The sequence below is a fragment of the Falco rusticolus genome, chromosome 1, assembly GCF_015220075.1.
Source record: "Falco rusticolus isolate bFalRus1 chromosome 1, bFalRus1.pri, whole genome shotgun sequence".
Lineage (NCBI taxonomy): Eukaryota > Metazoa > Chordata > Aves > Falconiformes > Falconidae > Falco > Falco rusticolus.
In genome coordinates, this window is record NC_051187.1 from 119288763 (window position 1) to 119301519 (window position 12757).

At 39.1% G+C, this 12757-nt stretch overlaps 1 protein-coding gene across 2 annotated transcripts; it reads right to left on the bottom strand.

Moving 5' to 3' along the window:
• Nucleotides 1-1203: 1203 nt before the first annotated feature.
• Nucleotides 1204-12684, bottom strand: C1H4orf33 (chromosome 1 C4orf33 homolog). Of its 2 annotated transcripts, XM_037397939.1 has the most exons (7): nt 12556-12639; nt 11066-11100; nt 7884-8064; nt 5967-6027; nt 5722-5773; nt 5418-5617; nt 1204-3758 (listed from the first exon to the last, which is right to left on the bottom strand). In XM_037397939.1, exons 3-7 carry the CDS (start codon nt 8062-8064, stop codon nt 3659-3661), a joined length of 594 nt encoding a protein of 197 aa, XP_037253836.1. In that variant the 5' UTR covers nt 11066-11100; nt 12556-12639; the 3' UTR covers nt 1204-3658. The 2 variants fall into 2 exon arrangements, with proteins under 2 accessions (XP_037253836.1, XP_037253827.1); XM_037397930.1 differs by lacking the exon at nt 11066-11100 and having other exon boundaries at nt 12556-12684.
• Between the last annotated feature and the right edge of the window lie 73 nt (nt 12685-12757).

The following is a 12757-nucleotide window of genomic DNA, read 5'->3' on the forward strand; positions in this document are numbered from 1 at the left end:
TTTTTAAGGAAGCAATGGATAAGAAGTGCTCACAGGGTTGAAGTGCTTAAATCCATTTCAAAGTGAAATGGATTTGTGGATAAAGTGCTTTCTATCATGCAGTTCTGCATTTTATTAAATTGATATCCTACATAAAGTATATCCAGTGAGACAATTTAGAGAATTTACTTGTATTATTCTTGATACAAATCTGACATACAATACTGAATGCCTATATATATGTATGCATGTTTATACACACACACACACTGAGCTAGACTGGATTGAATCACATTCCTTCTATACCAGGATTAATAATTAACGAACATGTACTTAAATGGAACTCATGCAGAACAGAGTTTGTCTTTTCCTCATGTCATCAAAAAAGAGGCAATTCAAGAAAGACAGGCTACAACTGTACTCCACAGTGAAAAACAAGGCCTGGTTAAAAGCAGATCAGAGCAAGAGCGCTACAGACTAACTAGCTAGTCATCTTGGCAAACACTGATACCCATCTCTGCAAAGTCCTGGGAGCTCGAAGTGATGCTGGCAAGCATTGCATTGTTCATTGATGAGCCATGAATTCACTACTATCTGCCAAGTCACTGTGCTTCCATCTAACACACACCTTATGTAGAGACTCCCTCCTACAGTAAGTTTCTACTAAGGGATTAATTTAACTTTAAACCTTTAGAAACAAGTCAGTGCACAGGTTCCAACTCTGCACTCCATGAACCCGTACAGAAACCTGATGAAAGCCAGCACTTACATTTCAAACAGACTCTTAAAGCTTAGAAAAGTGAACCAACTGACAGCAGTGTGGAGTAGCATGTGCCTTGAATAAACTCTGTATAATTCCCTTTTTCAGAAGCTTCTAGCATTACATTTTGTACTGCAGAGACAATTACTTTACTTTAAATAGCTTGTTTAGGGAAAGTAATCTATTTCCCTCAAAGTTTATAATTTGCATCCAAAGTCAAATCTTAAGTAGTCAGTTTGAAGGGGGAATGAATATGAGATGAAGCCTGTGAATAAATAATTTGATTTACCATCCTTTACATACAAAATGCCATTCAACACATGAAAACATCCTTTGTAAGAAAAATAGTAAACTCATTTTGGACCTTTGCATGTGCTTTTGTGACAAACTGTTTAAAACAAAATCTGAAAGCTTAGTGAAAGTAGGTTTTTTGCATTTGAAATTTCAAAAGCAGCTTTAAGATGTCAGTATCTAGATGTTTTTAATCAACATTTATTGGATTATTCAGTATTTCAGACAGATGTCATTCTTTAGAAAACTACATGGATTGAAGGTAGAAAGGCGGCAAACAACTGAATGTACAATACTTGTAATTTTCAACAGATGGCACTTTATAGCAAGGAATCCATAGTGTCTAATTAAAAGAGAGCAAAACCAATCGGATGGCTGAGTGCAATGACATGCCAAAGCCTGCATCTGAAAAAAAACTAATATCCTTAAATTTGGAAGTACAGTTCTATAAAACAGAAAGCACAAAGAGTGAACCTAAAGCCAAACAAAACTTCTGAAGTAACAGTCTATCTCTGATACTAATCACACTGAGATGTTCTTCACAAAGGCAGGGTATTCCCAACTTTTCTCCTCAGGCAGAATTTACAAGTAGGGTTAGATTTTAAGATAGTAGAGAAAACATGACCATCAGACTACGGTTATTATTGCGTACAAGCTCAGAAGAGAACAGAGAATTCTTTTAGTAATATGACTTGGAGACCACAGTCTTGTGTAAAACTTTACAAGCACTTTGGTGTCTAAAGCTACACAGAAGATTTTTAGAATCATTTACCAACTAAATAAACAAGAAAGGCCTGGGAGCATTGCTGCCTCTGAGTTACAACCCAAGTTACACTTTTAAGTTGTCTGCCAGTATTATCTGACTGGAAGGTGCTTACTAATGAGATTCATGAAAGGCAAACAGAGAATGACAACATTTAAAGAAATCCACGGGGAGCCAACAGTTACGTTCAGTTACCTAATCGGTAGTTACAGAAAGTCACTCCTCTTGGAGACACACAGCGGAAGGACAAAAGGCAACGGATAGAAGTTGCATCATAGGAAATGGCAATTAGCTAAGTTTTCATAACAGAACTACCTGAGTATTGAAACAGGCTGCCCAGAGCATTTGAAGCTCCATCTTTCGAGTTACTCAAGACTCGACAAAGTCCTGAGCAAACTCATCCAGCTTCAACAACAGCCCTGCTTTGAGCAGGATGTTAGACTACATACAAGACGACCAGTTCGTTCCAGGAACTTGTAGGATTCCAAGCTATTCAGCAGAAAATGCTACACCAAAGGATGAGACCCAACACCAGACGCTCAGGGCATAACTCCTGAAAGATACTCCCTCAGCTATGACTAAGCCGTATTTTCTCAGACTCCCAAAACAATCCTTCTCACAAAACCAGAGAACATGACCAATTTGTACCCTGTGATGATGACATTACAAGAGGATACAGGAAGTGCTCTTTCTAGTAAAGGACTGCGGACCATGTCTTAGTCTGAATCCTCATTCTGAACTAAATCAAAGTTTGCTTTTAAAATCACCTATTTTTCAGACTGGGTAAGCTTCCCATTCTCTAAGTCAATTTATATAGAATCAAATCAGCAGCCACAATCAAGCAGCACTTACTATGCTAGACAAAAAAGGAACATCTCACTTGTAAATTCGGTGAGAGTTTACAGATTAGATGTTACCATTTAACAGTATTCAGTACTGTTAAAAATATTCATGCCCATATGTAGAAAATGTAGGCAACATACAATTAAGACTCTTTCCAACTTTACATGGCATGCAAAAAAAATTCTCATACGTCTGAGATGAATCAAGGTGATGTGACAAGGTCTTGGAACAAACCAGCTTTTGTAGGCACACAACTCTATCAAAAGACTTTTATTTAACGTTATTTTTCCCAGAAACTTTTCCTGGAATACATAAAATCTTTTGTCAATTTACCTCCTGTACCTACATATCACTAAAAATTCCACACTGAATTTGAGACAGAGAGGTCTGCTAATAAAGCAACAGAGATTAAGTTCCCCCTTCAGGACTGTGAAAGGGAAAACTTCAAGTATAGGAAGGTATAGGATGAGGTAGTATTATACCTCCACAGCATCTTGTAATGCAAGTACTGGGCCACAAAACGCCATGATAGCTATATTCTTTTCTGTTCTGAAGGAGGCATCCTTTCTCCTGATTGCAATCAAAAACTTCAGGCACATAAGAATCCCATTCAACAGCCAAGAAACAAACAAGCAGCAGTGAAAATACAGCAGAAATTCAGCAACTACAGGAAACTGAAATATCCCAAGCCAGATATTAGCCTTGTCAGGTTTAGAGCTCTCATGAAAACACAGATGTAATTTTAGCACATTTTTTCCCCTTCATTGGTAGGAGCAGATTAGCCCTTGCACACATGAAGAACTCCATACCCACATGAATTGAAACACAAGCCACTGCATACTTCATACATTTAGCATCAATTGGCCCAGATGCTTTACAGTTGATTTTAAGATAGATCAACGATTTTGGTTTCAAGGAAAGCCTTACTAGTCTGATATTTACAAACTCTGCTCAGAATGAAGATTTGTTTCCATACAGCTTCATCCAACCTTAATGATATAAAAATTTATGCCTCAATCCATTTAACTAGTGAGAGACTTCCATATATCTGATTCAGGCTGCTTCCAATCTTCGCCCATCAGTCCTTTCAGGTTCAAATCTTTGAAAAATTCCAGGCGATGACTGCAAAGAGAGGAGAAATAAATAATTTAAAAAAATTGTAAGTTTTGTAATATGTGTCTTAATAAAAGGCAGTGTCCTCAAAAGGTTTAATTACTCTTTATTCTCAAATTCTCCTGGACAGGAATGTAACCAGCATTCCATGTGTTCATTTTCCAAAACTTGAGTTTATAAATAAAAAACACTACTGTGTTTCTAAAAATCTCATACTGGAAAACATGGGGCAAACTCCTCGGCTATGAACAAGTATCACGCAGCACAAAGGGAAGTTAAAATGCTCACTTCTTAAACTCCCTCAAACTTACGTTTTCTGGAACTGTAGTCAGAGCAAGAGCACAGTGATATCTCCTGCTTTATCTGCACTCCAACAGAGTTAAAATTTACAACTCTCAACCAACTGAAAAATCGTATCACAGGAATACCGTTTCCTTACAGAAAAGAGGAAGACTGGATAGGATTATCAAGCTAGCAAATATATTTTTCTGTAAGACTAAAGTCTCATTTTCTTTTCAACATTAAGAATCATTTTTTGCTAAGAATTTCTCTTTTGGGCTACCATTCAGAAACAACAGAAGGAAGACAGTGAAGTTAATTGCTAATAATATTTACATTAAACAACTGCCAAACAGTAGACAGAACATCTGATAACTACACTAATCATTTAAAAAGGTAAATGGAATTCTTAGGAGGAAGTAATTTATAAGAGTAAAGACCAAGCTAAGAGCAATGAAAGTAGTAAGGAGCAACCTCTTCATATAACTGCATCTGCTACCGATGTCTGAAAAAGTCAAGGGTTTTTTTGGAAGAGGTCCTACAGAACAAACAGAAATGTATTTTTCCTGAAAAATATTACAGGCATTCTCCAGTTTACCACAGAAAAATAAAGGTAGCCATTTTTTACAGAACTGATAAAGTTATTAGCAATAGCTTAGATATTTTTTTTTTTAAATAAACAGTTGCAGAAGTTAAGTTTTTCTTAAATACAGGCAAAAGGGGTAACTTATCTAAAATTTACCTTACCTCGCTGTCATTGTATGTTGAGTAATAAGTTTGCGTTACGTACTATAGTGTACACTCAAGAGGTAGCTCATTTACACAAAATGCCCAAAATAGCAGTTTTTATCAAATCATCTCAGCCTCACAGTCAAAGAAAATAAACAGGCCCAAAGCACAATTTATAAATCAAGATATTCTAGTTTTCCTGTTGGTACTGGATATCCTTTTATTATACTTCTCAATTTAATCTGCCTTTTCTAATGCTTCCATAATATGGAGTCATATGTAGAGGTGAGGTTGTTTAGAACAGTAGGGGAGAAGCAGAAGAGATTTACTGGAAATGTATTGGTGAAATTAACGCTAAATGGCATTTCAGAAGGTGCCGGAGGCAAGGAAAATGCAGAACAACCTATCTATGATTTAGCTGAGGAAGGTGATAAAACAGATGCCAATGGTGTTGAATGCACCTAGGGGATAACATAGAAACCAAGCACTAATTACAGCTATCTGCCATAGTGCTTTATACAAAGTACAATGCCGATGGATCTGGGGCTAAGGAGTATAATTACAATAGTAGTGGCACTCAATCTGAAAACCAGATCAGGTTTCTTTAAGTATTCCAAGAACAGTGAAACTGTATTACAGAAGAGCTAATTTTATGCTTACAAATCTGGTTTCTGTCCTTCCTGTAGTTCATGCTGAGGCACAGGATGAAGAGCTTCATATTTTCTTTCTTCTCCTGAGCCATGAATTGCAAATGCGTTGAATTTGTTAGTGCATGGTGGAAAATAATTCCAAGGAAGGTAAGCTTTACCCTCCCATTTGGTTTTCATTCTGGTCACCTCAAACCTTAAAGGAAGTTCTTCCTGTTAAAGGAGAGGGGGAAAAAAAGGTAACATCTTCCAAGCAGGCAACAGGCACCTAACAATAACTAGGTTTTCTGTATGTTATGATATACTTGACCACTTACTTTCCATACTCTTCTTCTGCCAGAAAGCAGCAGCAACAAGTGTTGTCCATGACTATCAAAAAATCAGAACACAATTTCCTTAAAATAATAGTACACAATTAGTGTGCTGTTCTGCCACAAATACCTACCTTCTCCACATAGGAACAACTTCTGTACCTAGTCTTCCTCATATATATATACACTACAAGCATTAGGACTGGAAATGCAAATTAACGTTTGTGACTTTTTCAGAGCTCTGTACTTACGGACAAAGTTCAACTTCTAAATACTGTTCAGTTCTGTCACTCAGGAAAAATGCTTCTACAACTGAAAAAACCAAACAAACCAGGCTGTCAGTATTTTATATTAAATATTGTGCAATATCCTGAGACCTTCATATTCCACTAAAACAATTGTTTTCATGTGCCGTGCCAGGGCTTTACTAGCTGTGTACACACTGCAGACAGCTTTCTAACCATTCAAAATGCTATGCCATAATTGTAACCTCAAGAGCTTTTATTTTTAGCGCCTATCATCATAAAGAGCTTTATAAAGCATTGTACTAATTTTATTTACAAATTCCAGCTTTGGAAACGCTCATCTCAATGCTGCAGAAAAATATGGCAAGTCTACTAGCTAATCTCAGCTGTCCAAGGAGTAAGAAAAGCATCCGCACACAGCTATTTCATCTAGTATGCTTGCTGTGAACAAAGCTGACCAAGACGGAGTGATCCCAGTCAATCATACTCACAGCAGGCACTCCAGATACAGCACTTGAGTGCAGAAGTCTTGTGTTTACTGGTGGCCTGAGGATTCAGAGCACCAGAGACCAAGGAAAGGAAAAAAAAGAAAGAAAAGAAAAAAAAAAGAAAAGAGGAACATACACTCACAGTAGAGCACACACCCCATAATTCAGACTGCTAAATCCCAGAAACAGTAAGAAAGCATTTAGCTCTTCAATGTTTTTTTCCTGTATATGGCTGATACTTTGGACAGGGGATTACTGTTCCAGGTGTACCTGAAATCCACATGTAACTGTTGACTCATCTTTCAAAAACACAAAGTAGAATTATAATGGTGTTTCTCACAGCAATGACATTATTAGAAAGCTTTAGTTTGAAGTAATCAATCATATCTCATTATAATTCTTTTTATCTTTACATAAGCCTATTTAGTATAATAATATCAAAGAGGTGCTGTGCTGTTTTAGTAGAGCTGTAATTGCAATAGTTCAATTATCAGGAAGTAGAGAACTGCTGGAAATCTTAAATACTTGCATTATTCAAAGCAACATGTAAAAATTACGGTATTGACAGGAAAAAAGAAACAGCATTACCATAAAAATATTCCCCATTCCACTTGGGTTCAATTTTGAATCATATTTTATGAGCTGCTATTTCTGTTTCACACCTTCCTAATTCTCCAATAGATTTTGGAAATGTGATAAAAATAAACATTATTTTAGCTATTGCTTTCTACTTCTTAAAGCAAAAGTAGAACCTATCTTTGGGATTTCACTTCTATTTACCTACTGCAAATGCATTTATATATATGTGCCAAAATTTTTTTTTTATATTCAAATATGTCAGGCCTCTGTTACTGCATCAGTTTTACAAACCAGAAACTAAGTTTGAGTGCCTGTACTGTTGACAGGATCAGGAAGAGTCAACCTCATCATTCTTGAAATCAATTCAGCTCATTGGACTCCATTTCTCTATGGCCACCAAGTAAGATAACATACTCACTTCTTTTCCCAGTCATTTGTATTCTTACACTACTATTAAAACAACCACTCACTGTCAGCAGTGCAAGTGATGAAAATCAATTCACCACCTAGCAAAAGGGCATCATTCTTTATACCGTTTGGGGTAGTTTTCAGCTGAATATAGCATGAGGCTTACAGTTAAGGAGCTGTTTGAGGGCAAGGTAGTGATTACAACTAAATTCTTTCCCAGACTACTCAGGATATAATAGAAAGAAAAATTTTTACTTTACATTTCAGATTTGATCTTTAAAAGCAGTACTGTAACCAAAGAAAACAAATTAGATGTCATACACTCACAACCATTAGATCAGTTTGAAAAATAATCTTCAAAGACTCTTAAGTAAAGACCAGACCTCTTAACTACAGAGGAACATCAGTGTCTACACAAACATATTTGCAGCAGAACAGTTACACTTACCTTCATAGTCCCACAGTCTACTAAAAGGTTTCCCTGGCTCTCCAAGTGGTGCTGCAGGGTCATTAAAGAAGGGAGCATTCACTTCCATTAGCAGTCCTGCACTGTCCGACTTCAGCCCAATTGTTACCGGCTCATGGCTCAAAGGTAAACCATCCCACGTGTGTTTAATTGTAAATTCCATCTTCATATACCATAAAAAAAGAGAAAAAAAGGTTCTGTCAAAGAAGATCTCAGACTCCATTTCAGCACCAGCTATACTGTTTGCTGGGCCAGGAAAAAAGCACGCATTCGTACAAAGTCAATCATCAAATGATGTTTTTAGACATCGGAAGAACTCTAATAGTTTAGCTTTATAAAGCAACTAAATAAATGGTTCCATGAATGCTTTTCATAGGTTTTTATACTTGCATAGCTACAAATCACTCTGAAGTCTTACCAAGCTTAAGGCATTTCAACTATGTACCTCAATAAACACCATCCATAACCATCAGAAGTATTTCTCAAGAGAACAAAACAAAGTCTCTGCTACATGATCTTAGATGATTTGGTAACATGAGAAAAATAGATTGAGAAAAACCTTTCAAATACAAGAAAATGAAACATTTGTCTAAAGCTTTCCTTCACGGCCACTGCAAACCAGCCAAACTAAAGGATTTCAAGGAAAACTGCAGACACATCTTGTTAAATGCATTGAACATTTGCAGAGCAGCAACAGAGAATACTGCACTCCAACAGCTGTTGCTACTTCGAAATAACTGTACAAACCATAAGAATGGCCTTAATCTATCTAATAAGCAAAAAAAACCACAGAGGAGCCCAGTTTCCAACAAGTTTATGGCCCTTTATCGCTCCCCTCTTCAATATTATGAGTTCCTTCCCATCTCCACAAAAAATGATCCTTGATTGCTCCCGTCACATCTCCTAGCCATCCAAGAAGGGAACTGGCAATACATAGCCTGACTGAGAATTATGCATATGCGTTAAAGTCCTGTGAGCAGAGAAGTAGTAGCTCAGTAGCCAAGTTGTAACGACATTTCCTTCAGTGAGGAACGCTGAACTGGGTTATTTCACCTCCACTCCAACACCCATTTTCTTGGGACTCACAGGAAGGTAAGCATAACTTGCCACATTCTGCAGGTGTTAATACATGAAACAGAATGTAACCACATGCACCACACTTCCCTATATGCCATAGCCTTGCTTTTATTAACTGTTTAAAACTAATTACACATTAACTGTGTCTCATAGCCTCTGCTACAGTCATACTAGCCAGTTTCCCTTCACTGATATTCATGCTGAAAAGCACCAGACCTCCTCTCTTCGAGTTCAAGTCGGTAAAATAGCTAGAATGATGTTAGGTAAGTAGATATACTCAGGATCAAGGAGATAGTCCTGGGACCAAACAAGTGGGACAGATTTGAGAAAATTTGAAACAACAGATTTAGTAATTAGACACCTTAATTTAAAAAGTCCAGTAAAAAAGGGAAGTCAAATACTGGGCTATCACTTTTGACAAGGTGATTTAAACAAACTGAAAACTAATTAAATTCTTATGTCAGCATTTTACCTGCATGATACACTAGACTAACACCAGGGGTGCTTTATGCAAAAGACCTGGAATAACCCTAGAAACTATAAAATACCATGATTAATGTTCGCTCCAACTCAAGTGGCAAGTTTCTGGACACAAGATGACGTAAGTTGAAAGAAGTCAGCATACAAAGCATGGGGAGGGAAGACACCCCAGTGTCCTAACAGCATTCTTAAGCCAGCAGAAACTGGCTCATAGTCCAGTATCAGCACTAACTCAGACAGGCAAAGCTATATCATCCACAGTTTAAAACAAAAAGAGAGAACTCGTAAGAAAAGGTACTCTAAGCAAATACAGCCACAGCTCTTCTGCAATAATTACAATATAGGCCACCAAACCAAAGAGCCGTACGTTAAATAACAAGTCCCTTTCACAACACAAACAGCTACTGCAACATATTCAATGGGCTATTTAGCCTTAAACTGATCCAGAAAATATTAATCCACAGGAAATGTAGATGAGTGTTGTGTTTTTAATTTTCTAAGCTGCAAACACTGAGCAGCATAAGCATGAAGTATCCACAGATGGTAAAATCCTTCCTTGTGCTTTTTGAAATTAACAGGAAAATTCCTGGAAATGGAGTGCACAAGTCTTATGCACACTCACTTTCTGAAAAGACAGAATTCCACAAGCTGGACCACTTACCCGAAAGAGTAAAATTTAAGAGTAGATGGGTACATCTAAGAAAGATAATAAAGTTTTATGAACCCATTTTATACTACACTACTAAATTAACATGTACTTACAAGTCAACACTTCCTTCTATTATTCTATGTTCAGTTTGTGCCAATATATTGCACCATTTGCATTTTTGCATTCACTGGTCAAGGCAAATATCTGAAACACCTATTTAAAAATACTGCCTGACTTCAATAGTGTTTTAAAATAATACAGCCTTCTAATAAAAGAAGCCTGGGAAGATCTTAAAATCCAGGGAGAATTACAGGACTAGCTATTGCAACATCTGACTCAAGTAAGCTATGTGAGGCTTCTCCTTGTGTGAAAGATCTGCTGAAAATCTCAGAGAATCACAACATACCAAGTTACCAAAAAAAAAAAAAAAAAAAAAAAAAAAGCAGTAAAAGAACACAACCTGCTAAGGTACTTTAGATGCTACTGTAACCACAGCATCTAAAAGGAAGATGAGACACAAGATGCATCACACATTCCTATTTGTACCCATACGAGAGACAGGTACAGGTGACTTCTTTTGGTGAAAACCGTAACTCCCACAGGGGCAGCTTACATTGTACTGAAATGAACGTACTTAAAATTTAGCCCATTGTTGAAAACCAATACTACTCTTGAATAGAACATGCAATTTTTAAAAGAACCATAAAGCAATAAGGACAATTTGCAAAACATTTGTTAGCTTTTGTTAGAGGTCTACCTAGTGCTAAGAGACTGCTCAATTTACAGGAATTTCAAAGATTTTCCAAATTAATGGCCCTTGGTGCAAGTTTTAAGTTTACCACATTGCATAGATTTAGGTAAGCTGGTTACTAACATGATTTTAAACTATAATAAAACCAGCAACACATAGCAATGACGTAAAAGTAACTTAAAAGAGCAAGAGGAGACCTTTCATTACCTTTTAACGCTACACCTCAGCCAGTTGTTAATACACTGCAAAGAGGTGCAAACGCTAAATTAGTTTTACAGCAAGTACTTTCTCAGCCATTTAAAAGCACACACACTGCATGGCCTCGAGTTACACAGAACGGTCAGCACGTGGCTGATCCGCTCAGACCTCAGCCAGATGAGCCCCACACCTCACCAGCAAGGAGAAAGCTACTACTGCTTGCCGCCATAATTGCCTCTCATCTGTCCTTACAGAGGGGATTCACATCTTCTGTCCCAAAACCTACCGATGTTGGTAACAAGGACAAAACCAAGCAGGAAGTAATTACCCTGGTGTTTTCCTTAATTGCTCCAAGAGGTCTGGGGGAAGTGGTGCCAGGAAAGTTCCAAATAAATGACCTAATAGCCAAAGTGACTATTAAGCAGGTGTTTTGTTTATTCAGCACTGGGTGTGTGGGGGATTGCTCCTCCCAACATGCACACCCACTGAGCAGTTTACTAGGAATTTATAGAGCATAAACATACATATTCATGGCAAGGACATATATAGTTACAGAAGTGGAACATTCTCAGAACACAGCCACCCCTTCTTGGGCCTGCACACTGTCTCCTGGTGGTCTTCATTGAGGGTCTTGAAGATGAAGGCTCAAAGTCTTCCTCTATACTGAACTATTTTACCTTGTCTCTTGGTGCAGGTGCAGTGTCTTCAAAGCAGTTACCCAAACCCCAAAAACAGTTCTAACCAGTGTACTTAAGATCTTAACCACAGCACTAACTCCTAATAGCTACGTCTGTTTAGGCAAGGACAAGGTCAGCAGGACACATCGGGTCATGAATCCTCTGCTGACATCATTTCCGTCTTAACTCTTCACTTGACTTTTTCAGTATCAGAAGGCTGGAAACCGAGCGAGAGACAGAAGCTTTTACTGCAACTAAGACTTCCACTACCAGACAGACACAAGCTCCCAGCGGGCTCCAAACTGTCCACAATTTCAGTGACACACAGCGCTACTCTCGCACACCCACTCACGCGCAGCTACTCTCTCTCGCACACACACGCACACGCTCGCGCAGCTACTCGCTCGCGCAGCTACTCGCACACGCTCACGCAGCTACTCGCACACGCTCACGCAGCTACTCGCACACGCACACGCTCACGCAGCTACTCGCACACGCACACGCTCACGCAGCTACTCGCACACACACACGCTCACGCAGCTACTCGCACACACACACGCTCACGCAGCTACTCGCACACACACACGCTCACGCAGCTACTCGCACACACACACGCTCACGCAGCTACTCGCACACACACACGCTCACGCAGCTACCCGCACACACACACACACTCGCACAGCTACTCTCTCACACACACAGAGGTTCTCACACACAGCTCCTCCAGCAACTAACAGCAGCAACATTTCCTGTAGTGCCACGCGTAAGCGCCTATCTTTAACCCATAAATTCCTCACAGAAGTTTAACAACGGATTTCTTACAGCTCCAGGCATCCGCTGCGCCCCCGGAAAGCGACCCGCCTCGACAGCAGGCCGCGCGCCTCCCGCCACAGCGCTGCCGCGCGCGCGGGGCGGGCCCGCTGCCACCTGACCCTGGCGCCGCCGGGGGCCGCTGCGGGCGGAGAGGGCGGGGCGGGGGCGGGGCCGCGGGCCCTTCGCGGGGCGCGGCGCCGGGTAACCGCTG